The sequence below is a fragment of the Hyalella azteca genome, unplaced genomic scaffold (assembly GCF_000764305.2).
Source record: "Hyalella azteca isolate HAZT.00-mixed unplaced genomic scaffold, Hazt_2.0.2 contig13914, whole genome shotgun sequence".
Lineage (NCBI taxonomy): Eukaryota > Metazoa > Arthropoda > Malacostraca > Amphipoda > Hyalellidae > Hyalella > Hyalella azteca.
The window spans coordinates 150288-178082 of NW_025943819.1; the positions used below are offsets into that span (position 1 = coordinate 150288).

At 38.4% G+C, this 27795-nt stretch overlaps 3 protein-coding genes across 6 annotated transcripts in view; 1 reads left to right on the forward strand and 2 right to left on the reverse strand.

Moving 5' to 3' along the window:
• Positions 1-1243: 1243 nt before the first annotated feature.
• LOC108667895 lies at positions 1244-11265 on the reverse strand. 3 transcript variants are annotated; one of them, XM_047883877.1, is made up of 2 exons: positions 10466-11265; positions 1244-7136 (listed from the first exon to the last, which is right to left on the reverse strand). In XM_047883877.1, exon 2 carries the CDS (start codon positions 7080-7082, stop codon positions 5913-5915), a length of 1170 nt encoding a protein of 389 aa, XP_047739833.1. In that variant the 5' UTR covers positions 7083-7136; positions 10466-11265; the 3' UTR covers positions 1244-5912. The 3 variants fall into 3 exon arrangements, with proteins under 3 accessions (XP_047739833.1, XP_018010485.1, XP_047739832.1); XM_018154996.2 differs by having other exon boundaries at positions 10321-11265; XM_047883876.1 differs by lacking the exon at positions 10466-11265 and adding an exon at positions 9742-9760.
• A 570-nt stretch (positions 11266-11835) lies between these two features.
• On the reverse strand, positions 11836-15973 carry LOC108667896 (mediator of RNA polymerase II transcription subunit 20). 2 transcript variants are annotated; one of them, XM_018154998.2, is made up of 6 exons: positions 15808-15973; positions 14481-14620; positions 13852-13955; positions 13257-13436; positions 12697-12807; positions 11836-12515 (listed from the first exon to the last, which is right to left on the reverse strand). In XM_018154998.2, the coding sequence occupies exons 1-6, from the start codon at positions 15819-15821 to the stop codon at positions 12366-12368; spliced, it is 699 nt and encodes a 232-aa protein (XP_018010487.1). In that variant the 5' UTR covers positions 15822-15973; the 3' UTR covers positions 11836-12365. The 2 variants fall into 2 exon arrangements, with proteins under 2 accessions (XP_018010487.1, XP_018010486.1); XM_018154997.2 differs by having other exon boundaries at positions 14469-14620.
• Positions 15974-18886: 2913 nt separating this feature from the next.
• Positions 18887-27795, forward strand: part of LOC108667890 (trichohyalin) — a 53662-nt gene continuing 44753 nt past the window's right edge. The window contains exon 1 of the mRNA XM_047883880.1: positions 18887-19798. Coding sequence (XP_047739836.1) covers positions 19004-19798 — 795 coding nt within the window. The 5' untranslated portion in view covers positions 18887-19003. The remainder of the gene's footprint in view (positions 19799-27795) is intronic.

The window sequence follows — 27795 nt, forward strand, 5'->3', positions numbered from 1 at the left end:
TCAACGTTGGTCTTGCGCTGTGAATTAAACTTGCAAGCGACAACATACGTCACTTAATGGACGCCTACCTCACAAATGGCCTCACATATTTAATAATTGCCATGTGATCACGTTTGCCGAGTGGTATCTTAAATCTAGGTACGACCTGAGCAAATTTCAATCAGTATTTAATTGATAGAAAAATATTTACCAGCTAAGCTTTAGACTGCACTGAAGTCAAGATATCCGATCGTTAAATCGTACAGATTTCTTCACCAAGATGCGATGACCTTTCCAATTCGGTATAATGTACACGATATGAGAAATAGTATGTCAATAAGCTACATGTGATCACGAGACAAAAACATCAACTGACATGATATCACATCACGAAGTCAAGAACAAAATAGAGCTCGGCGACCAATTCCAAGTCAATAATCAATTGCCAGACGGGCAGCGTAGAAACACTAACTTAATCATACGAAAGTGACGCTAAAGCCAGGTGAAAACAGGTGAAAAACGAGAAAAAGATAATGCGCATCGTCGTGGAGAAAATATATAGACTTTACGCTTTTACGTGGTGCTACAATATACACGTATACCACTAGAGTTCAGCAACTCTTACCAACGCAAAAAAGGAAGACATATTTGTTATTTCAATACAGAAAGTAAGCCGTTCGAAACTGCCTTAATGAGTTGTAAATTAACTGTATTGACATCTGAATAATAGAGCTGATAAAAACACCCTCAAGGCACAGTCGGAGGAAGAGACGAGCAGACAAAATATTCAGTAGTAGTAGTATAATGGTTTGCTAGCGCTTCAGCTATCAAGCTATTTCGCACCGAAAGTCAGAATATAACATCGCCAAAGAGGCGGAAGGTCTCAATTATTCAAAATCTCAAATTAATCATCACCCATAAGGGGCGGAAGGTCTCAATTATTCAAAATCTCAAATTAATCATCACCCACAAGGGGCGGAAGGTCTCAATTATTCAAAATCTCAAATTAATCATCACCCACAAGGGGCGGAAGGTCTCAGATGTCCAGCCCGCTGAAGCTGGCTTGAAGGAAACAGCGTTAGCATCTCAAAGAGACGAAGTGACAAGGAGGGACAGGTGACAAGCAACAGAAACGAAGACACTCGAACAAGAGGTCGCTTACACGGGACGTCGGCCGCCCGCACGAGAGAGACATGATACCTACATGATAGATTAACCCCACAACTGAGACCTGCAGTCAGACACTGCGAGCTCAGCGGGGGGGGGGGGCGCTCAAATCTCCCTAGGAGCGCGAAATCCCCATGGAGCTTCCGACGAGCACAGATACACGTCTGAAGTCCCCCCTGAGGGGAGAACACGATAAAAAATTGAATTCGGAATATCAATGTAAAGCACATATGATTTCTGAAATTCAGACCAAATCTGATTGCGCGATCAGAACTTAATCCAGTCAATTATTTCAGGGCAGATAATTTAATTCAATATCAGAAGCTATTCTACTGGATTTAAATGACACGTCAGTGAGGCGACAGCAGAAAGAGATCTTGACAATTTACCAAGACAAATCGCTACCTGATGCCAACGCGGCAACGATACGAGCTGTATTTGGAAGGCTAGTCTAGTACAAGTAGACCACGACTTTAAATGACTGATGATGCGTGAAGGCTAGTCTAGTACAAGTAGACCACGACTTTAAATGACTGATGATGCGTTGAAGGCTAGTCTAGTACAAGTAGACCAAGACTATAAATGAAGTGTACTACAAATTTCATAGACTGAGGCGATACCTATTCATGTGCCTCAAGTTTCCAGCCGCTATAAGATATTTACAAGCACTTCAACTCGCAATAATACGGTGCACCAAAGTGTAACAAAAAGAGGTTAAATATGAACGGAGGCTTAGTCAACGTGCATCTCACAAACATAATTACAATGTAAATTTACTTCAGTTCCCTCTTGTGATAAAACACACAAGTTTAATGGCATGAATGAGCTCTGGATTGTGTGTATATACGCTTTCCATCGCCAGAACGTCAAATGAGGGCTAGTAAAATATGACCGTTTCATTTTGGTTCAACAAAAAGTTAATTAAGACTCGAAGTCAATGAACAAATATCTTCCTAACAACTTAGAATGAACAAGAAAACATTAACTTGACATCCTATAGAAAATGTCTGTAAGATACCCAACATAAAAACACGTGGTTGAATAAGAATATAGTCGAGGAATAGACAGCAGAACAAATTACCATAAAAATACGACGTCACAAAATTTCGCTGTACAAAAGTCGCATTAAATATCGAAAAGATGACGCAAAATTAAATTTTGCATCGTTCATTTGATATAATATTTTGAACAATAACTTTAGTAAACTAACTAGTTTATAAGGGACCAAAAACAGAACGCAAATGGAGTGGGCATGGGTGGAGTCTGGAGTCCATACGCAGACTTTATACCATAATTAGGCTACGAAACATGAAGCTACTATAATCCATTACACCTTCTAGTCTTGAGATTGCATCTTACTTCGACATTAAAAATTGAAAATATTGTTGGATCGACTCTAGAAAACTTTGCCTATGCAGGCTGACGCTGAATTTTGTATAAGCAACAATGGTGATAATCATAAAAAAATACGTAGCCCATTTTAGGTTTCATGAAGCTTCAGTTCAGAAATACGTTTAGGAATATCAAGTGATTTACTGCATTAAAAACTAGAGGTTACTTGGAGAAACACGTCACATTTTCATACTCCTGAGATAAATGAATAAGTCTACTGAGTATGTTCCAGAAGTAGACAACCACACATTCACAGACGCGGAAATAAAAATAGAGTACACATAAGAGAGACATTTTAGTTGCACTTCCTTCTCAGTCCTATGAGTTAACCAATTAAGTATCATAGATAGTAGCATTGTCATACATAAGATAGATAATAAAATATTGAAGTCCATCATATAATAGAAAGAGGAACAGGCAATAAAAAGTTTCTGTTTGCCATTATGGTACACAGCAACATATTTAGCAGGAACCAGCTTGAATAAGAATGATGAACCTTGTGGCTTCAAAACCATTAAAATCAATGTTATTTCCACATAAAGGCCTGGCAACGAGAGCTGCCTAAAGTAAATAATGGGATAACAGTTTCCCGAAGTCTTATTTTAAAAACTTGCTGAAGTATATATATACACGTTACAGCCTCAGTAAACGAAGTGGCCGATTTCGTATCTGGTAAGTGGGTTCAGCTTAAAAATCTGTCAGTAACTGGCGGCCAGAGTACCGAACTCCTAACAATTATTGATAGTATGGGCCCCCGAGCCGGTGTAGGCACCCATTTACCGGCAGGCCAGTGTTGAGTCCTCGAGGAAAAGCAACGACGTATAAGCGAAATGTAACGTGACGTCTTTCAGACATTGAAGGCACAATTTTGCCTGAGTAATACATAATGGAATGCGAGCAAAATGAATAAATCGGTTACAACACAAAAATAGGACACAAACAAAAGAAGGGCTCCTCAGCGGCCTGCGTTTGAGCTGTTTACAAACAACATTAATTACTAAAGAATAAATTAAGGCGGAAAACGCTCATTGAAATCAAACTGCAATTTATATTTTAAAAATTACCTACAATTTAACAATAAAAGTCATGAGCTGAATTCTGAACAGAAGGACATTTATGCCACAATCTTAGTACTCAATTTTTTTAGAGAAATAGTTGTTTTCAAATAATTTTGGAACAGCGTTTTGCGGATTGCAATGCAACAATTCTTCAAGAAGTATCCATTGGTCGTCCACACACTATGCTCAACAACGAACCTTTTAAGCTTAACTTGCTAGAACTGCAACGGCAGATGTTGGAAGAATTCCTGACTACGTGGAAGACATAGCAAAGAGCATTGACATGTTCACTATCTCACATGCCAGCACCTTCGTATGATCACTTGGTTAAAGCTACAATAACTAACTACACAGGGTAATGTACACAAAATATACGGGTATACGGGTAAGTCTTCACACTTATACAATACATAACTAGAATTAATCACAGCCAGTCGCGACGTGACAGGCACAGTAGGTGAATCCATAGAAAAATGACTGAGGGAAGTAGAAGCAAATTTTACAAGCAAAAATATGCGTTGAAAGAATGGAAATATGAATTAGTTTCATAGATCAAGGTGAAATGTTAACAACCCCAGTAATGCTCAAGATTGAATTTACTGAATGGTAGCCAACTAAAGCGGCTTCATAACTGCATGCAATAGCAATTCAGCAATTCTAGAGCCTCTACTTCCCTGCAGTTACTGAGACTGCAACAGAATCTTCCCTCCAGAACATCTCCGCTATGTCGTCAACTGCAGCTCGAGTGGTCGCATCGGCACCAGAATAGAAATAATTACAACAGGATGCGCAATTATTAACTCCCAGTATAAAGTAAAAACAAAATTTTACTGAAATTACTGCAAGTTCAAAGTAAGTACAACTCGATTTTTCAGTTCTCGGTTGACTTTCAGGTGCTAGGCAACAACACTGGACATTCAAAAATTGTACTGAATATTTTCACCTTTAAAAGGCTTAGAAATCTATGCCGACAAGTAGAAGATTACACGGGAAAACCTTTGGTGGATTTTCCACAGTAAGTTGAAGCGCACGAAACAACGTAGTTCGGTTCTTTCTTGAAACTAAAGATAGCTTTTTTCATATATTAAGTTCAATGCAACACACAATTTACAGGCAATTAACAATAGAAAGCACTACATTGACTGCAATGAAAGCGAGGCAAAATATAAGTCAAGTATGCCGTACTCGTCTGCATCAAAATTTACATCACACTAAAATTATTTAACTTCTGGCTTCACAGTTAGGTGTGCTAGACAGGCAGGATAGAAAGTTGAAGCAATAAGTCTCAGCAATGCATATTAGCAGCCTTCATCATTACAATCTAGAGTCGAATCACTAACATGATTAAATTTGTTTTCAAAATAAATAAGCAATTTCCAGAATATGAAAATGATCACCTGATACAATGAAACATTCCAGGATACTAACTACATTGTCAAATCTGTTCACGAGCAGTACTAGGTATTTTTTAATTATATTTTGAAAAATAGTCAATTAAAATTACACAGATCCTGTTGGGAGGCAAGTATACCGAGTAATTCTAGCTCTGCACAGCAGAAACCCAGCAAATCTTAACAGACAGATTCAACGGGCACATCACATTTGCAAAGTTTAACCGTGGTACAAATGCACCACTCCCTATACAAAACATTAAAAGTTAACTAAAAGTTGTGTTCATTCACAATATGTTCATCAGTCATGGCGCCAGATCTCTAAATATGTCATGATGATCCAAGTTTCTTGATGAGAATTAATCTAAATGAAAGTTGAAATCGTGAAATGATTAGCTTTTAAATTCATGACTAAAGGCTGGCTAGATGTGAAATTCAGCTGATTTCCAATACTTGGCCCTACAACAGAAGACACTCCAACACAGCCATAAAATGACTAAGATGTCTAAGAAAGCAAGGATAGCACCTGAAACACAGCAAAATCGCTCGAACATCAGTTGATGTCAGAAATTTCAGATTGTGCTGTGGCGTTGTAAAGTATATGCACTGAAAATACATATTCCCCGTTTACTGCCTACTACTTCTCTTAAAAATTAATCAGACAGGTATTAAACAATATTAACTTATGCTACCTGAAGCAAGACTATTATGCTAATGTAGTATACAAAGAGTATTACAGTAGTATACAATTTATATTGTGTGGTAATCAAAATTATATTCTTTATCCACTGTGCTTTCCATATTTCCTTATTTTTTACATGCTGAAAAATAGAAAATTATTTTTCATTGTGGAAGCATTTAGTTCTATTTGATTTATGAGACATCACGATTTTATTTAGATGACTAAGAACATATAGTTAGCAGATCAGATGAGATGGTCACGGCGCATGAAGACCATGGTGCCATGCGGAGTCTCCGTGCCTTTCATCGGAGTGCTTGGCAAAGTAAGATCAGATGCGACAGGACGATTAGGATATCTCAGGACATGCTTGGGAAGGTTGTACTGGCCACGAGGATGCAGTAGGCGAATAGAGGATGTGGTAAGACGCTCAATTGTGACAGGCTTGCAAGTCATTGCTACAAAGTCTATACCAACTACAAGTATGATTCCATAGGCCTTTAGAGAATAGGAGCCATCTTGGTGTATTGTCAGGGTTCCACACTCTCCTGGAGCATAGCCACCTACAACCTTCTTATATCCAACTCCCTTGTCAGTGAGCTGAGAGGCATCTTGATAAATTTCACTTTTTGACAGGCCACTGCCATTATGAACTGGAATGAAGTATGAAGAGATAGTCTCCATCATACACAGGCTCCCCAGAGTGCCAGTATGTAGAAAGTTCACCACGGTGTCTATGATGAATGGGCAAGTTATTTTGGTATCTGCTTCCATCTTTATGTTCAAACTATCACGAAAAGCTTCATCAGGTCGAGGCCCACCATCAGTGTCAAGAACACCAGCCCAGTTCACGCATTCTTTAATGGATATATCTTTGTCTCTGTAGGTGACCTTTAGACCTTCAAGATATATTATTAGGTTTTCTACAATAGCTCTGTGTCCAAAAGCTCTTGAAACAGCTTGCTGTCTTGCAGTGTACCACATAAAAATTTCTTTCATGTCAGCTAATTTGTAGCTATACTTTCTATCATCTTGCATCGAGGGAAAAGGCAAAATTGGGTGGGAAGGAATAGTATTGATCATCTTACGGGACCTTCGGTCAAACTCTTCCGAGTTCTGCAACTCCTCAAAAGTGCGGATGCCAGCCATCTGCTGTGCATTAGCATAGGGTATAAGGGCAGTGGTATTATTTTGATAATGAGTTGCAGCAGTAGCATTTTGTTGGTATTGTAATAAATTCTGATAGTTATTTATATTTGTTGGTGCTAGCTGAGCATTTGAAGCCGAGTATGATCCTAAAGAGTACAAAGGAGGCCTGTGAGAAGCGAGAGCTTGATTGTTATGGTGAGCAAGAGCAACGTTGTAAACTCCCGACGCATGAGGAGCCAGGAAGAGCTGTTCAGAATATTGTGCCATGATCCCAGCTTCTCACAGTCCAATCCAAGTTGTGAGTGACAGGCACCAAGCTTCCTGAAAACAAATAATCAAGTTAGAAGAATGCAGAGATTACATAACAGAAATCTAGTACTTGCAAGAATGCAAAACTTAGTATAACAATTCAACAAGTGCTCAAATAATCAATACTAATGTGCACAGGGGAGAAAAATATCAAGCGCAGAATTTTATTTTGTAATATTTAGGAGAAAATAATGGCAAAGAATTGCATACCAGCATGAAGCTTTTCCATAAATTATGTTGTAATTTAAAATCCATCTTATAAGCTTTACCTGAAGAAAAGTCTAGCAAAATATAAAACTGCATTCTACATTTGATTTTTCAAAGCTAAAATACAGCACTACACGCCTGAGTTGCAAGTGGGGTGTAGGCAGGAAAGCTCTAGTTATGGCTTCAACAGTTTATATATTCCATGCCAGTGTTGCTTGATAAATGAATTTGCAGCTTGAAATTACAGAAAATTAAGTAGGTTGAATAAAATAACTTCAGTTATACAGTACTGTGTAAATTAGTTCGGACAGTGGTTGAAATAACACAATTATTTGCCACATTGAAGTTTTATTCAAAAAAAAACATACCAATGGTACAAAATATGACAGAAATAATAGCAGATATGACCTATTTTTGCTTTTACAAGCATTTGAACACAATTTAGCATGGATTTGACCAAAATTGAACACATTTTAGTCACTTGCTCATCATGATACCAGGTCCTAATTACAGCAGAAATGGTTGTTGTTGTTGTAATTGCCCATCCTGGTAGTGGCGACTAGGGAGGTTGGGGGGGGTGATAGGTCAGTTTTTCCAGGAACTCGGTACCACTGGTAGTTCTATGACCATCACAGGCTTGCTGACCCACCAGAACCATTTTATTGCATTACACAACACCCTGGACAAGCCAGGTACTCATTTATCAACCAGAGTTGGATGAATGGCTGAGTTGACCATGAGATGAGCTTCCCGGTAGAACTTTTCCTCAGTGGGACTCGAACCCAGGTGCTGGGTGTGAGAGACAGAGTCTCTCACCACTGCACCACCACAGCTCACAGCATGGGCTATAATCAAACTAAGACTCCTGAAAGGAGACTGTTCTACAATGGCAAAGCTAAAGAGCAGAAATTAGCTTTGCCATTGTAGAACAGCCTTCTTTCAGGAGTCTTAGTTTAATTATAGCCCACGAGTTTTCAATGGGATTGATGTCTGGAGAATTTCCAGGCCAGTATAAAATATCCAGTCCACTTTCTTCAATGAATGTGTGCATTTTACGTGATGTATGGCATGGTGTGGTCTGACAACCATTGGTCTGACAACAACCTCTCAATACCCGTGTTGTGATATTTGCTTGTGAATTATAGATTTGATTGTGGCATAGTGCATTGGAGTTGCAGTTAATTTGCACAATGCCATTTTGAGGTGGAGTTGCAATGGGTTCAAGGGGTAGGATTGTTCATTCTGAGCAGGGATTGTAAGCCCATCAGGTTTAGACTGGGCTGGGTTTAGACTGCCGCAAGTTGCCACTTTCCGGAGTGCGCAACAAAGAGGCGGAGAACCATAAGTACCTCCATTCCTAGAATTTCACTACCCGTCAGACTGTCAGAGCGGTCAGACTGCATTGTCACGTGTTCAATTGCAGCTAGAGTAAAGACAAATGTTATTGTTGCTGTTTCTATGGCAAAATTGGAGATTTGGGGCAACATGTGCTCAAGAGTAGGCATGGAATATACCTACTTGGCAAGTCACAACCAAATTTTTTTGAACCATGGTTTTATGGATTTTATTCCATTTCCTTGAGCTCAGCTGTGAATTCCATATCTTGCCATGAAAAGCCATTAACGAGCCGCAAACGTATTTACAAAGTCTGTGCATGTGTTATCCCAAATCTCTAATTTTACCCTCCCTAAAACACATGAACAGTAAAACCAACATTTGGCTTCACTTACATGGCAACTGAACGCATAATGCAGTCTGACCGCTCTGATGCGACTGCAGCTATGTGATCTTCAAGGAAACGTTTTGCATTGACTTGTTGTTATTAAATTTTGCAGGATATTTTGGTGGGAATGTTGAAGTAATGTGGATAGCGCCATGCCGCCATCATTGCGCAAGTTGAAAATTTTATGAAACATGTTTGCAAAGTTGCAAACAGCAATTTTTCAATCTAACAATAATACATGATATTAGAGCAGCAAAATTTTGTACCTACTGAAATTCTATGATATTAGAGCTAGGATATTTGAGAAAAAAGCAGGACTTTTCCAGCCCTGCCTAGGAGTTTGAAAAGAAGTGCGCTGCTTGTAAATGGCTCATGCTCAATGATGGCCAAGATATGGAATTTACAGCTCAAATAAGTGAAATTGCCACTTAAAAATCCATAAAACTACAGCTCAAAAAATCCAGTTTAGGTTCAGAGAGAAAAAAATTTTTTTACTGAGTCACTAGATAGCTATGACTAAACTTATGATTTGTGACAAAGTGCAAAATTGGGCAGAAGCCACCTGTAAATTGAGCAATTATGCCTGTTCATCTTATCAATCTTACTAGCTATTATGGGCATGACTACAGACTTTTCCCCCAATTTCTTTAGTGAAAATGAGAAAAATATCCTGTTTTACAGTTTGACCTGCAATTTTTTAGGATCACTTGTGAAATTATCATTTTTATCCATGTCCCATGATTTTAGGGAACTTTTGGCCAATAGGCCTACTCCAAAATAAAAGTTGGAACTTGCAAATCTGAGTCAAGTCTACCTCATCATGATGAGGTAGTAAAACTGTAAAAGGTAAATAGTTATTCATTGTAATCAAATACATTGATAAAAATGCAGAACAATCTGTAGCCTAGGTACTCTGTATTTTAATAAGTCCTTAAATAACACTATGATTATATCTACACAAAAATACTATGAAATTTACAGAAATGAACTCAATATATTAATATTCCAGAAATACTGTGGATTGTAAATTGCTATGTACAGACTACAGACATCTTAATGTTAATCTATGCTGCAGAGTGCAGACTCAGTTTTATGCTTAGGCAGGTATTACAAGTTACTAGGTATCAGGATTACTAGTTTTAGGTACTACTACCACCACACTCGAACACAGTACCTAGCTACAGGCTACAGCCGATGAGCCGACAGCGTACAGCTAATTTACTAGATTTTACAAAATAATAAGTCTCTTCTCATAGTTGAACTTACAATAAAGAATAGTAGTTAGTTATAACAAACTAATAAGAGACCAGCACTGACACCAGACAGCACCAATCAAATGAACAATCGAAAGGATGAGACGATTTCCGCGAAGATTCGTCACAGAAAATCACAGCCAGTCTCAACCACTCACTCCCACAGACGTTCAATTACTAATGTGCGAGCGTGCACTGTGCACTCACTGCACTGTTCAAGGGAAGACCAAGTACTGGCAGAACACTACAAAAGACTACATCATCTAATGAACAGCAAAACCGCCATATGCAGCATATGGTATTGAACAAAACCCAAATCCTTCTCATCAGAAGTCTAAATTTTATTGAATACGCCTCATGAATAGTTACGATTACATCAAATGATTTAAAAACAAATAGCAAAAATTTTCAATGGATTTTCCTTAACTTCTAACGTTAAATCCAAAAGATATAGATTCTAAAATACCCACATAATTCTCCTACTAAACACCACATTACATACTGCTTTGGTCAAATATTCAACCGCTCAACAACCCAAATCTTTATATTGCAGCGCTCACACGCTTTATGTATTTTGTAATTGGCCTCATTCATCATAATAGCTATAGTATATTGATTTCGGTACTTAAAAATGGGCCTGGAATGGCCTGACGATGAATCTTGTGCTTTTTGTGACGTTCAGAGGAGATCTAAACTTCTCTTCTTTGACCGGAACTTCTCAAAACTGACGTTGGTTTGTAATAGCTGCTGGACCAGGTTTGTATCGTTCTAGGCATTTCAAGTCTGAACATATATTTCTTCACAGCTTTATCTAGTCTGTTCTAGAATACTCTGAGCGTCAACGATAATAGTTTCGGTCAAGAAAAAATAGTCCACGTCAAATTAACACCGAAATATTATGTCATCTAGCTTTGCTGTCTGTAGCAATACTCAACTAAAATCTATCACTCGTACCAGGCGGCAGATTTATTAACCTTAACACGGGCTATTGCTTTTCAAAATTAATCTTGATATCATTGTCAGTATCGAGGTACCATATGCATATCTCTCTCGCTGCTTCAGCAATATCTCCACCAAGTGACTTATCGATCGAGACGCGATGTTTAATTGTTCTGTATATAGCTATTCCATGACAATGCAACAACTTTTCCTGAAATACTTTTAAGCCGACGCGTTTACGCCTGAATACCAGCAATTTCAAGTTACAATGCATAATACCTCCAGATTTTCACAGCGTAAACGAAATACTCGTAATAAGCATATAAAGCGGTAACTCTAAATATGGTGAGCCAACTGCATCATATCGACCATGTAAGGCGTTCCCATCATCTGAGCTTATAGCCAACAACATTTCTCATCAATCTCCAGCATTGCTAACAACTATTTTAATCGATGGTGGAAAGAAACGTTGAACATTAAAAAACAATCACAAGGTAGAAAAGATACACTGAAAACCGAGTTGAAAAATGACACATAGCGTACATTCATTAATGAGGCTTGGAACTCAGGATAAGAGATATATTATCCAAAAAGAATGTTTTTTATTATTCTATCGGCGGCATGATATTTACCATTCAAGAAAATAAGTTGAGCGTTCTAGCATCAGATTGAGCGATAATTTCTGATATGATTATATACCAGTTAAACTATTTTAGTGACTACAAATTTCTTTCTTGTAAAATTCGCACTTTAAATGCCACACTTCTACTAACAATGACAAACACACTATAATATGACAGCTGGTAATGAGAAACACTTGCCAACATACTTCTACCTAATGAAAGAGATTGACGGAAACGTATTATTAGACGTCTCAAATTCACCGCTCAATAATTACCTAACCGATGAGACAAATGGTACTAACGTTGCAATAGTATTCTGACTCAAACCCAATAATGGTATTCTTACCCCAATGGTATTCTTCCTCAAACCTAGAAACTCTTGTAGGACTTCACAGGTACAACTGTACCTACATTATGGAATGATTACAACGCTGTAAAATTAGGCCGTCTGACGAGGGTTAGGGTCGGAGTTAAAATATAATTTAAAATGTTGAGCTCATGAAGGTGTAGAGGTCGAAGTGGTGCCGGGCTGCGAGGCGCTGAGGCTACCAGTGACAGGGTACGCAGAACTCTCCCTGAACTCATTGAACTTCTCGAGGTATTGCTGCATCGTGTCCTGGGGACCTTGTACTTGCTGGAACCGAGCCTGGTAGGGGCAAACGATACGTCGACTGCAGCAAACATTAATGAAAAAAAAAAAAATTCTGGAAGAGCAGTTTTAGCACAAATGTAATTTGTTGTCCAAACCTAAACATACAGAGAAATTTCAGGCTTTACAATAAATGAACTTCACAAGGAAACAGTGAATGCAGCACTAAGGCAGGCACCTGCAGGTATGGCGGAGGTTGGGAAGACACGCAGAATCCCATGAAGCTCTGCAGGAACTCTCGCAGGATAGGCCAACACAAGGCAGGCACACTGCAGGCCAGGTACTCTACCTGTGCAATATTGTTCATTGTTATGTTAAATGCAGAGCAAGGAGAATAACGCTGTAATATCAGAAATAGTAACTTTACATGCAATGCAATATGAGGCAACATAAGAAACCTGTCATAAAAAAGAAGAATAGTTTAGCATATGAAGGTCTTAAAAAATCCCAAATTGATAACAAGAAAAAGAAAAAATAAATACAATACCGAAATAAAGAAAAAAATAACACCAATATTTTGAAATTGAAATGATGCAAAGCAGCTCAGAAATAAATCAGAAAGGTCAAAAATACAAGGAAAACCACAGAATATCATGGAAAATAGTGAGAACTAGGCAAGGGCAAATAAGTACGAGTAAATTATGAGTAAAGAACAGCAAAAAGTATCATGCAAAATTGATTAGAAAAAAGGTAGCACCCAATAAATGAAATTTTTAAGACACTAATATGACAACAAACCTCTACAAGGATGCCTTTGTACTGCCCACTGCTCATAGACACAGAGCCTATCTTGACAATGAAGTCAGACACAGTGAATCTTGTTCCCTTGGTCTCCACTTTGAGATTCTTCTTTGCAGTGTACATGTGACTCAAACGTGGCAGCAACAAATCAAACATAAGGTCCGCACACAGAGTTACCTGAGCATCACATCGTTGCAAGATGAGTGTTGAAAATATATATATAATAGGAGTAGGTAACCAATTTCTCCACAAAAATCTTGTCCAAAAGTGAAAGCATATATAATATAACTGAGCATGATGACAATATAAGATGAATATGTTCTTCATCAGTAAATCAAGGAAAACACACTTGATCACAAAAACTATACTAAATATTTCAATTTAAGTCTAATGTTGACAGACAACAATCATTACCAACAACATACATGGCAAAAAATAAAATATGTCCTAGAGATGAAGGTGACTAATAGAGTTGCATCAACATATGCACAACTATAGTGATAAAAAAATCTCATTTCTTTTATGAAACTATGCCAGTGTGGAAAAGTCTTAATTATTGTTTCTCCTCTGTAATTTGATGTCATTATGTGACCTGCTTGCCAGGCGATTCAATGATGGCATAAGTGGAGGCGGGAGTTTCAGTGTTGTGCAGGATGTGGAGCTTTTTGTTCACTGTTGAGCCACTGCCAGGAATATCTGAAACCAATTACAGAATAAATACTCAATTAAAACTTTTAATTCATGCACAGTCAATCTCTCAGACAATCCAATCTGGAACATATGGTTGTTAATTAACAAATCCTCACACTTTAGGAATTGGAGAAATGGTGGAATGAAAATACATACATGCTCACTAATGATTTTGTGAGCATTTTCAACTGCCTCACCAGTTTTTTTCTTTTTTATTTTACATGGGTACATAATATGGTCACCAGATCCACTATTCGCCTCAAAAATAACAATAGTTTTGAAGCTAATGTATCTTGAGTGCAAGAACATTGTTGAATGAAAATACATACATGTGCACTGTAAACTGCAGCTATGAGTATTCCTATATAATTCTCATTCAGTCTCAGATTAATAGAAAGAAACTTCAAGAACAGTCCATTGACACATTTTCACAAATTTCAATAGAGTCCTCAAATTCACAAACATTATATTGTAAAATAAATGTAAAAAATTCAAAGTATAGTCTAAAAACAGATATACCATTGAACTGACTATTTTGCTGATTCATGTAGTAGGTGTCACAGTCAACTTGAAACACTCCATTGGGCTGTGCCCCAAGGTGTGCAATTCGAGTATGTAGCTTCTCCACCTCCTTATAGCCATATCGAAAAGCATCTGGAAAAGTCTGCAATCTGGAAAAAATACTTTTTGTTAATGGTAAAAAAATATTTATTTTAGCTGCTGTGATGCAAAACTAGAAATAGTAATACCACAACCTTCTTTAAAAATTATAATTTCTGAGTTCATGGAATAGTTTACAATATGATAGTACTTGCAATTTCCTTTCAAACATGAGCACTGCTTGCTTGCAGATGGCCAGCAACTACACAGCCACCGGTACAAGTGAAGGACTGCTGGAGTGTGCCATTTCAATAACTTAGGGAAACTAAATTACTGAGTGATGGCAAATGGCATTGAGTGAGAAACTCTCCTAAGGAGAGTTTCTCACTCTCCTTAGGCAGTAGAACTAGAACTCAATGAGCAGTTTTGACCCATCAATAGGAGTACTGGACTTTTTGGTTATATTTCCAATTAGGGTATATTAGCTAACAAATTTTTTCAGAAGATAGGCCTATTAATATTTGTTACATTTTATTTTTTGTTCTGCAGTTTCTACAAAGTTCAAACAATAATCATACAAATAATAATTTTCTTGACATGTGCATGATGAAAGCTTGCACAATTGCTGAATTGGCTACCTAGATCATAAATATTTATATTGCGTCTTCAGATTGATTGAAAGAAATTGCTGCAAGAAAACTTGCAATTCTGAATTCCCAGCCTCCCAGCCCCCAGGTTCAGTACCAAACTCTTTCAAATTTCAATGATTCATGCTGGCTGCTGCAAATCTGGCACTAAAAATGTTTTTGTTCAAATTTGTTGACATTCTTAGACTTAGACAATTTGACTGGGATAAATAAAAAAAAATTCTTGCAGCTATTTTCAAAATAAAATTAGGAGATTTCATAGAAAATGTGTAGGCAGCTTGTTAGTTCAAAAGTTTGCATGTTTTGCCACTCGAAACTTGTTTTCTAAGGCTTGAATTTGGTGGCTTCAAAGTTCATTGCCTGAAATAAACTAATATGTAATATCCATTCATTGCTCAAAAAAGTAATCATAGCTTCTTTCATAGCTCTAAAAATTTAATGATGACTCAGATAATTGACATTCTCCAAACTTTTAACTAGGCCACTAAATCCATGATAGGGCTACTTGTCCCAACTCAGGCCTCGGCAACTCCCAAGTTTGTAAGTTGTCTAGTCCGCTCATAATTTCTAGTACAAAGTAGAAAGCAAAAAATCAAAATAATATTTCTCACACAGTAACTCCCATTGTTGAAGGCAGAAAAATTGGTTACGATTATTTTTTAGCGATGTCTACTGGCACTGCCAAGCAGCAGCCGCTACTGAATCTTCTATGCGGACGCCGGCGCTGAAAGTCACAGGTCTGCCAGATGAATGACCGTTGCCATGGTTGGGCCTGGAGGACGCCAGTGTTGCCAGGTTTTTTCTTGGCGAGAATACCAGATTGCCTAGCTCAAAATACCATAAATATACCAGAAATTCTATCGTTCAAAAACAGACTAATACCCCCAAATTTAATAAAACTATTCGTCAGAAACATTGGTTAGAAAAAAAATTATCTTATGTACTGTGCAGTTATCTCGCTTGACGATAATTAGCCAAATTGAATACGTTATATTTTTTTCCCTCTGTTTGGAACATTTTGACACTTTTCTTTTCCTGTGTTTGATTACATTGACACTTTTTCCTTTTTTTATCAGTGTCATTGTGGCACTTTTTCCTCTTCGCTCAACATGAGCAAGCCACGGAAACAGGTCATCTTCATTTTGCTTATTTTCGTACACCTCACTCGTCCTAGGCCATATCATCAGTTCATCACTGATCAGTAATCAATCGAGGATCATCACTCTCATGCTCATATGCACTAAGCACTTTTGTTAAATGTTAACAATTAAATTGGGGTTATTTTATCAAGCGGTAAACTTGCGGCTCCAAAAATGGTGGGAAATTTTTAGTCGCGCCACTCTGATGGTTATCTATATAATTTACGCCTACGTTGGAGGAAATTCAAACGTCAGAGGTGAAACTTAATGCAGTAAGTCTGAAAATACCAGAAAAATACCAGATTAAGGCAAATATACCAGATCTAGAATGTTCATACCAGACACCTCCTGAAAATACCAGATTTGTGAAATCTGGTATAGAAATATACCATCTGGCAACGCTGGAGGACGCTGCTGAAGATTGTCGGAACTCGGAATTTTAGTCGCAGGATCACAAGATTTCCGTATTACAAGTTGATGAATTTCTCTGACTTACAACGTCGCAAATTACAACAAGCAAATAGGATGTACAGATAAAACATGTGATCCTCACAGTTTTTACATTAGCATCCTTCAATAGGACCTGCCGATATTACAATTGAACTGAAAATTCCTTTTTTCAAACAATTTTTCGACCGATCTATAAATTTATGTAAATACTGCGCTCGTGATTCACTCAATTTCGGCTTCATTCGCGAGAGTGCATACTAACCAAAGCAAGGACACTTCCTCGGTTGGTTTTGCATTCGGTCAATAACTAAGTAAAATGGTAATAAATGGTTATAGAATAGAATAGAATGGAATAGAAGCATCGGCACTGAAGAAATAGGCCCATGGCCTGTTGCCGATTCTTGAATTTTTCGTGACTTGATTCACAAGAGATCCGGCCTTTGGAACCTGATCTTTCCATAACTGACGATTGATTGAGATGGCTGCTGGACTTATTGCCTGATTCGTAATTTGCTAGGCATTTTAAGACTGAACATATGCTCCTGCATAGCTTCGTCTAGTCTGTCCCTGAAGGCGTTCATACTCGGAGCGTCAACGATGCTATCAGGGAGTCTGTTCCACATGTCGGTGACTCGAAGCGAGAAGAAATGTTGTCGCATGGATGTGTTACAACGTAGTTTTTTTTAGTTTATAGCCGTGGCCCTTGGTGTTGGTTTTTGTTTCAAATTCTAGTAATCCTTCTGGGACCTTGTATAAGCCATGAGCATACTTGTATGCTTCAATGAGTTCCCCACGCAGCCGTCGATAACTGAGGCTTGGAAGCTTCATAATCTTTAATCTTTCCTCATAGGACTTGCTTTTCAAGCCCGGAATTATCCTTGTTGCACGTCTTTGAACACTCTCTATTAAATTTTTGTCCTTTTCAAATTTCGGTGACCACACGACGTTTCCAAACTCTAGGTTCGGGCGCACGACAGCAACAAACAACTGCTTCATCGCTTCTGCATCTAGGAACTCGAAAGAGCGCCTGATCAGTCCAAGTCGTTTATTGGCGTTATTAACTTGACCTTCAATATGCTTAGAAAATTTCAACTCATTGTCGATATTAACTCCTAAATCTTTTTCCATTGTCGACTTCGACATCATCACTCTGTCGTTGCAACCGTGTCTTCTCATACTGTAATCTTGCTGTTCATTATTCTTGCCGAGGTGGATTACTTTACATTTGTCAACGTTAAAACGCAGCTGCCACTTATCAGCCCAGTCAACCAGCCTGCCAAGATCACCTTGTAACTGTACTTTTTATAAAACTATGGTATTCATTAAAAAAATAAACTAGTGACGCTGATTCTGACTGCTGAGTCTATGACAATTAAATCCATGGCAATTTCCAAGTTTTGGGTCAATTTATATATATGACAAAATTTTTCGTCATTTTGTTGCTTATTCGGCCTGGAAAATCATACGGCTTGGTCGCGAGTGGAATGACGTCATGCATTCAAGTGCTAAGTTTCAGTGAAAATTTGTCTATCGTTTGTATGATATTCTTTGGTGACTACGAATAGGAAAATTGGCCGCAATACAGTCCGCAGAAATGTCTTATGAGTCTTGTAAGATAAATGCTGGGAGCTGAATAATTGGAAGTATTTTCCGAACCTCGTATAAACCGCCAAGATTTATTTAGGAATCTATTACAGGTTGAATTTTCCATAGGCTGCTTGTGCGAAAGCCGCCAACGCTCAGACTTTTCGCTCAAAATGTTGCCTGTTATTATATATTAACAGTGTTTGAAGCTTTGCTTGCCCAGCGTAAGAGTATTGTTTACGAAAAAAGTCGCGATTATATGAATTTATATGAAAAGGAGAAAGTTATGAATTTAAGTAAGTCAGCTGATCATATAACTGTCATTAATATCAGTTCAAAGGTGTAAATATAGATTCATTGACTATGCAATTATGAAATTCACTACAGTCCTGCCTGAATGTCCTTCAAACGAGGGCTGTTGTAGGTTCTTGCGACACTTGGTACTCACTGCGCTCGAGGGAAGAGAGAGAAGCATTGATCGCCACCACAGTCTCGATTGGGCGTGCGTAGCAGTGGCAGTGTGCATGACGCTGCTCACAAGTGCAGTGGGTTGTCGAATCATTTCTATTTGAACGGTCGAGATGTGGTTTTTACCATAAGTGTGATACTGTGGAAGTGGTAACGATATGTTCGAATGTCCCGAGACATGTATGGCGGCGTGGGTGTTGGTGGTGGAGGGCCGAGTAGTAAGTCACCCCGTCCGTCACGTAGAGACCTAAGCGCCGACCCTTCTTACTATAACGACGGACCGCGACCTGTTAGTCCAATATCTCGGCGTTCACGCTCAGCTAGCACTCGCATACCTTCTCCAATAGATCACACTTTACCTCCTAGCTACATGGATCCTCATACAGTTGCCATGGAAGCCCGCAGTGGGTCCGCCCCTGGGGTGCACCATCGCCCTGACCGAAGTCGAAGCCAAAGTCGGAGTCTGGGGCGAAATTATCATTCGCTCGATCGAGAAGCTCATGATCGGGAATTTCTTCCAATCCGTGATCCAAGAGACAGGTCGATGGATCGAGTATTGGATCGTGGCATGGACCGAGGTCTAGACAGAGGTCTTGATCGAGGTCTAGATCCCATGGGTCGCAGAGACAGGTCTCTAGATCGCTCTGCCATGCTAGAAGATGACATATATCATGGGGGTCGCACTAGAGTTTCCCCCAGCCATACGGGGCTCGGTGGCCCCCCTATGGGTAGAGACAATTACCTAATGGAGTTACAACTGCACAATACGGACCTGAACAAAGAACTCTCAAACTTGAAGAAAGAATTAGAATTGACTAATCAAAAACTTGGCTCTTCCATGCACTCGATTAAAACTTTTTGGTCGCCGGAACTGAAGAAGGAGCGGGCGCTCAGGAAGGAGGAAAGTGCCAAGTATTCCCTCATAAACGACCAGCTCAAACTGCTCAATTCTGAGAATCAGGTGCGAAAAGTTTTTTAGTCATGTTTTTATACTGTTTATATTCATGTTCATATTCTTTATAAATAATCGTGGTTATTTGCGATTTACATAGTTTTGTATATATTGTTTATTATTATCACGAGAGATTATTATATAAAACATATATCATACAGTTGTTGCTAAGTTTATTATTCTTTTGATGAAAATGGAGGAAATTTTGAACTTTTTTGTGGCCCTATAGTTAAATTTTATGTGAGCTAGCTTGAACATTTCAGAAAATACGTTTGCCCTAATACAAAATTATATTAGAGTATTTTCATATTAGATTTTAGATAATTTTCTCGGAATTATCAATAAAATTTATTGATTGACACTAGTGTGAATCCGTTCTTGGTAATAAGAAATTCCAAAAATTTTGATCTATGTTTCAACAGCATGGAAACGATAACATAATATTTGAAATATTCGCCATCTAATTTTTTCTGGCCTTTTTTAATTTACTCCTATTTTCCAAATTTTATAAATGAGCAGAGTTTGTCATGTATAGGAATGGATTCTAAATATCTTCTAGAAAATTAATTTTCATTGAAACGAAAACGAACGTATCTTAAACAAAAAATAATTATATATTTCAACCGTACTGCCGCATTTAATTACTTAACTACCGCATTTAATTCACATTTTTTCCTCCAAACGACAACTTCCTGTCATCAACATGAGCGTATTTTAATCTCTGTGCGGTCATCTTTTTTTAGAGCGCTAATCTCAGAGGAGACAGCGTCTATGGCGACGTGGCTTGCCAGTCTCGCAACACGCATCGCAGTGACGTATCCAAAGTCTGATTAATGGCGAACACAACTCGTAAATTATTGTCAGTAGTGACCATGTGCAGTACTGGAGTTTTTCTAAAACATTTGTTATGAGCTCCTGAATGAATTCTACAAATAATCTCCTCGATGAAAGTGCAAGATACTCGCTTGTATCAAATGCCTTTCAATCTACTAAGCAGTTCATTAATATTTCATTTAAACGACGGATGTTCTCCTCTTTACGGATTTCGCGCGCCGCAGACATTCATGAATGAATTCAATGGCTTAATGAATTGAAAATGATGTACGACTCACTTTGTTAACAAAAAAAATGTGTGGTCCCGAGATTTATCAAATAAATATTCATATTAGATGGAATGTTTGCGGTTGAATGCAAAAGAAATAAGAAAAAACACGTTTAGAACACTCTTTTATTTTAAATTTGCTGCTCGCAAAATATGCAACGGATAGTAAATTATTCAATGTTGCAATTCATTTCAAAGACCCTTTCATTAAGAAGGCAACACACTCTAGTCTTAAATTACAAGAAAGAAATGTTTGTTTTTCACACACTCAGTCGATCATCCTTGCTCCATTTTTCATCTTCGTCAGACAAAATTGCAGAGAACTGTTGTACGGAAAACGAAACAGATTCTGCAACAAACATACAAAATATAAGGTTTCGGCGTGTCAATTTTTTTTCAAGCACCAACAAGTAATCAACGCCGAAGCGACATTTTTCACACGTTGACTAAAAGCCTAAAACATGCCGTGAATGGTACCTGAATTATTGAGATTAAAAACTTTTTGCCAAAGATTTAAAACATAAGTCTATATCTGTCTTTTCAAACAGAAAACAATAATGCACTTTATTTTTCTTATGCAAAAACCGCGTGAATTCGGGTGCAAAGCTTGGTTTGTTCATTTATGGAAAGCAAATACGGTTGAAATCAAATTACAGAAAGCTTCATGGTTAATAATAAGAATAATAATAATAATAATAAAAATAATAATAATAATAATAGCGGTTTCAGCGTTTATTAGGCCGTAGTCCTGTCGCCGATTCATAACATCGCAGAACATTCACAGCTTGTTGCGGTCTCAAACTCACAACTCACTGCTGCAAATTCTGCTCTCCTTAACCGCCCGGCCTCCTTGCCGATTCTGACCAGAAACTGGCGCGCAGAGCTGGGATCGAATCCGCACCTCTCTGCACCAATTCTGGTACTCAGAACTTTAACCACTGGGCCACCCTGCCCAGTGGTTAAAAAATCTATTAAATGGCTAACAAATATGTTCAAGGCAAGAGAACTATTCTCAGGTAAACTAACCTGCGAACTTTTAAACTTCATTTGAGGGAGTTCGTTAACATAGGCACAAAAACCATTTGGATATCAGAGCCAAGATCTGGCAATGTCGTAAAATTGGTTGAGCTACGATTGTGTTAGTCGCATCTTTTTTCTTCTGATGGCGGAGGGAGACTGTTGGCATAGCGCCTCATGCAGGGCTTCGATCACGAAAGTTGAAGTTTAAAGTCATAGAGCCGGCACTGGAAAAACCGGGAACAGAAGGATGCCTGGACGGCAGTTTGGGGGAGACTGGACGGCGCCGCGAGACGCCGCGCCCGCCGTTCATGGTCGAATCGGAAACTGGATCTGTTTGCTTCTTCACCGAGACGAGGGTTGTCAGAAGGTTGCTAGGGAAAACGATCAAATCATATCACCATAGGGTTCAAAAAAGCCTTTAATTCAATACTTATCAGTAAATTTTAATTTGCTTTGTAAATTTTTGCCGGCCAAGCGCAATTAGAATAGACCCGTATCATCGAATTTGGCCGCAAAGCTGCTCATCTGGCAACCTTGTCCGAGACTTGTTTGCGGGGGCTTCGCCTGTGTATAAACTGTGTAATTGAGGTAGTACATTATTTGATTTATTCACTTAATTTACTTATCTTACTTCATTTACTTAGGGCCATTTAACCTCCACACTTCGTTTTGTTTGCTCATAGGTATTATTTATTTTTCGCGCTGAGGTTGCGTTAGTGCGTTTCAGTTCTTACGAAGTTTGCATCGACAGACTCTGCGATAATGTGTGCTTATTTTCTTCCTATCTTTTGTTACCAATTATCGGCGCAAATAACTTACTTCTGAATCTTATTAAGCGCATTAAAAGGTATTTTATACTACTTTTTATTCACCGGCTATATTCAATTTATTTACATTCATTCGAATGAATTCTTCTTGCTTCTTACGGTAATTTATGTTGAGATACCTCACGATATATATTCATTTGATTTTAACTACTCGATTGTGTCTCCTGATCGATCGAATGCTCAGTTAACTGAATCATTGTATTCAGTGTAGAGTGAAAAGGTGAAAGTTTAATTGTTGTTTTTTATCCTCCGAACGCTCTATGTCCTGCACCAGTGTACTCAATGTACACTGGAAAGGTACGCGTACCTTTGAACCTTTTCGAAATGATCGCAAGCACTATAGCTTCAAGTTAATCATCTCATAATTATAAGGAAAGATAACAAGTTTTCATACATGGGTTTATTTAAATTAATGTTACTACAAAAGGTCGCACCCTACAAGATCCGATAACAAGTGTGAGACCAGAAATTATTTATATTTCATGCGACTCGCGATGAGGTAAAAGCCTCAGTGAGGTCTGTAGGGCCTGCGCCTTGTTCCTATCTAACGATCAGTCCCAGTCAGTCCTGAATATTTTTTTACCGTACTTGAATATAAATGATTCGATGAATTTATTTGTGTTCATAATTTTCGAGAATTTTATGTCGGTTCATTAATAGACCCAAAGCCTTTGATCGCTCGAATATTACTAAGTTAAGACCCCGATAACCTCACAAAGAAGATTAGGGAATATAACCTTCGCATATAGTATATAACCTTCAGAGAACATTTTTTTTTTCGAGCTCTGTACTTAATCATAAACGAGAGTTTACTTTTCCATGTTCAAAATAACCTTCAAATATAGAATTTATTCTTTTGAAGAAGATTAAACTATGTATTAAAGTCTAAAAACTGAGATTATTATGTTTAAGATTATGTAGTGAACTCGCCCGAGAACTCCCCAGTAACTGTTTTGGCGGAGCCAAGGTTGCAGTGAAGAGGTCAACCCTCCACCCCTGCCCGGGGGGCTTTCTTTGGACAGTCTTTAAATTCCCCACTTCAACTCGATAACTCGCCTCCCCCTCAGCCCCTCACATACTCTTCATCTTCTTCAATCCCCTCCCTTCCCCACTTCCCAACCTCAGCCATCCCCTCCCACGTCTTTTTGCTGCCTCCCCTCGGCCCCTTCCCTCACTTCTCTCCATTCATCTCTTCCATCCTCCTCCCTTCTTCTCTCCCTCCTCCTAATCCTTCACCCCATCCCTCGTCCTCCCACTCCCCCACCCCAGTATCCTACAGTCTGCCTGAGGCACACACAGTCAGATGGCCTCTTTGTATGAGTCTGACACTGAGCTCGTGGACCGTTGTTCTTCAGGCCGAATTGTCTTGGAATCAAAGATGACATTTCAGAGTCCTCATCACCGAGTTAAACCGCATTGAAGTCGAGGGATCTCAGTAAATTAATTTGACTGAGTGATGTAGGAACTGGTCATTGTTACGAAATTTTTTTGTAATTTATAAACAGTATGTTTAAAATGCTGCGAATTTAGTACTGCGAATTTCAGAATTGTCTAAAATTATTGTTCTAGTCACATTTTAAACTAGATATTGCATACTGAAATTGATGTAATATTTAGATAAATTAAATGTATTATAAAAAATACGAATAAATTTAGCTTAAGGATTTTTTTGTCTTTTTAAATTGAAATCTTATCACAGATCATAAATCTCCCATGTCTCTGCCGGTCATAAATGCTAAAACTTCTTATTTGTTTGCCAAATATCAATTTACATGAACAAATTTGAAGATCAAATTATTTCCGACCCTTCCCACCCAATTATGCACTGTTTTCTCGTATTCTTATAATAATAATTCACATTCAGGTCCAAACAGTAAGCCAACACTATAAGTATCCTGGATACGAGGCACCAAAAATTACTAAAATTTTGAGAGTAAAGTAAAGCTTTCTTATTATAACTGATCGATTTTCATCAGAGTTGGCAGCGGCCGGTAAGTCCCTCAATGAGCGTGAATGTTGCGTAAATGCGCTTGACTGCCGACCATTCATTCTTGTTACGGAGCGGCCATGGCCGTGAGATGAATGGTGTAAGCCATCATTGTAATTCTGAAGTATTTAAAGCCCACCAGGGGCCAAAAATTCAAAGCAGTTACGAGGTCGAAACTCCGTCAGTTAATTACTGAGAGCTTTTCAAGCTAAAACCACCAATCATAGGCGAGAAATTAACAGCTACGTTCACTTTGGCCGCTGAGCGTACTTAGGCAAGATTTAAAAGTAAGGCTGACGTTCTCTATTTAATATTCAACGTCGCCTGTTGTGCACATCAACAAACGCTGCAAGTCGAAACAATAATTTTTGGTCAGTCGAAGTCAATAATAAAGTCAACCTAGAAGTCAACAATAATAAACAATAATACCGATCAGCTTTGGTCTTTACATGAACTCAAATTGTGATCAAAAATTCCAACTCCAGAATTGCCAACCAAGCATCCGTCTTTGCAATAACGTTGACTAAACCTTGTTTCAACGAAATCAACGTTATTCCAACGATATCGACTCGTTATCAACGTAGTTTCAACGAAATTAACTCGTAGTCAATATTATTTCAATGAAATCATTTCGTGATCAACGTTATTTCAAACAAATCAACTCGTGATCAACGTTATTTCTAAGAAATCATCTCAGAATCAACATTATTTCTACGAAATAAACTCGTGATCAACGTTGTTTTAACTAAATAAACTCGTGATCAACGTTATTTCAACGAAATAAACTCGTGATCAACGTTATTTCAACGAAATAAACTCGTGATCAACGTTATTTCAACGAAATAAACTCGTGATCAACGTTGTTTTAACTAAATACATTCGTTGTAAAAGACTTTCTTCTATGCTAGTCCTTTGGGAACGTTTGCTGAGCTATCCAAAGACGCGGCATCATGGCAGGATATAAAACGAGTATTCCATCACGCACGGTTTCTAGAAAAAAAAGACAAATATACACGAGAAAAATATAAAAGAAAATGGTACGCTATTTACATGAAATGATAATATATACCCTAAGATGAATTCAAAAATAATTAAACAGGATAATCAATAATTCATGAAATCAAACAATAAATCGAACGAACCAAATAGCTTAGTTGCTCTGGTAGTGCAGGCATCCGTATATCTATAAGTCTATAACAATGAATGCTATGACGCTTGTGAAATTAACTACGTCGAGTAGACTAATACTATTGCTGCAAATTTCAGAAAAGTGGAAAATGGCGGCTACACCGTAATCAACGTTATTTTTATGAAATCAACTATTGATCAATGTTGTTTCAACGAAATCGACTCATAATCAGTATTGTTTCAACGCTTTTGGATGAAAGGATCGCGCTCACAGCCGCGCCTTACGTGCTTGTGTCTGTAGATTATAAATTAAATGTATAAATTAATTGACAACTTGTTAGATTATCACAGCGTCAAAAATCTATCTACGTCATTAGTGGTAGGAACATATCACAAAACATTTTATCATTCTTATGTTCCTATGAAAGGATTTTGATTTACCTAATTGAGTGCTTGACTTCGTTGAGGCATCCTAAAATCGCCCGCTAGGGTCACTCAATATGCCGCAAATGCAGTTGGGTTCTTGCAATACTGAACACTCAGTTTAATTATCCATTCAAATTTCATTTGTACATTTCCCATGCAATAAACCATATCCATGCATGTGAACAATTCTTTAATGCATGGAATACATTGTCTAGCAGGCCTTCATTTTGCCACATCTTGGCTCTATTGTCCTCATTAATACATGGAGGAATGCATGACTTCAAGTCGGCACGATGTGCTGCTGATGCCTGACACTTTAATAAACGTTCCAGCACCCAAGGTTTCTAATTGCCAACTCAATGCCGCTCTGAATGAGCAAACTAAATGAAAGTGCCTGTTTAACATTCGATAACTAATTACTCTTAGTTGTCGCCATTTTGAAGGTTGCTAATTTCAACCAATGAAGCACTCAGTAATTGGTTACTGAACGTCACTTTGGTTGCTGAGTTCAACTAGTGAACTGTCTGCCTACCATTCCGTGGTTGACCACTTTCAGCGGTTGTAGCTTTACGATAGAATAGAATAGAAGTGTCGGCATTGAAGAAATAGGCCCAGGGCCTGTTGCCGATTCTTGAACTTTTCGTGACTTGATTCACAAGGGATCCGGCCTTTGGAACCCGATCTTTCCATAGCTGACGATTGATTGAGATAGCTGCTGGACTTATTGCCNGCCGCCCATAGTACTATATTGTCGCCCATAGTACTATCTTGTCGCCCATAGTACTCTCTTGCCGCCCATAGTACTATCTTGTCGCCCATAGTACTATCTTGTCGCCCATAGTACTCTCTTGCCGCCCATAGTACTCTCTTGCCGCCCATAGTACTCTCTTGCAGCACATAGTACTCTTTTGCCGCCCATAGTACTCTCTTGCCGCCCGTAGTACTCTCTTGCCGCCCATAGTACTCTCCTGCGTCCACGGCACATTGGCGCAGTCATTACTCAGCTGTAGTTCACGGCTGAACGGGGTCCTTGCATCGGCTACCTTAGAGGGTTCTGTAAACAACTGCACTATGAACAATCCTGCCCCAGCAGATACTTGACGTTGAAATGCGTTGAATAACTTTGTTTAAGCGGAATAAACTCAAAATCTACGTTGTTTCAAACTTCATTTGTCTAGAGTGGGTTCCAGACAAACCCTCATCTGGAACAATGATTGGCGGATGAGATGTGTGTAGAACTATGATACTGCAATACTCGAGAAAGACAACTGTCAATAATGAAATTGATTTTCTATAGCGCTACCCAAAACAGGGAATTGACACGCCTCATTGGTGGATAAGATCCAATGAACTTGTAAGATGATTTATTTTTGTCACTAACGCCACTGGAGAAAGGTTCACAATGTTTTTGCATCACAATCACTATGGCATTGCAAAGCGACGCGAGCATTCATCGTGATTGTGAACGCATCCATCGCTGTCACCGGACACGGCTTCATCTCTCGCCTTGGATCTC

What these genes read in the sequence shown, in the direction of transcription:
- LOC108667895 (XM_047883877.1), bottom strand. Translation starts at nt 7,082, where the DNA reads ATGGCACAATATTCTGAACAGCTCTTCCTGGCTCCTCATGCGTCGGGA.
- LOC108667896 (XM_018154997.2), bottom strand. An exon ending in GCAAAATAGTCAGTTCAATG is followed by an intron (nt 13,956 to 14,468) that starts GTATATCTGTTT and finishes AATTGGTTTCAG; the next exon opens with ATATTCCTGGCAGTGGCTCA. An exon ending in TTGAATCGCCTGGCAAGCAG is followed by an intron (nt 13,437 to 13,851) that starts GTCACATAATGA and finishes TGTGATGCTCAG; the next exon opens with GTAACTCTGTGTGCGGACCT.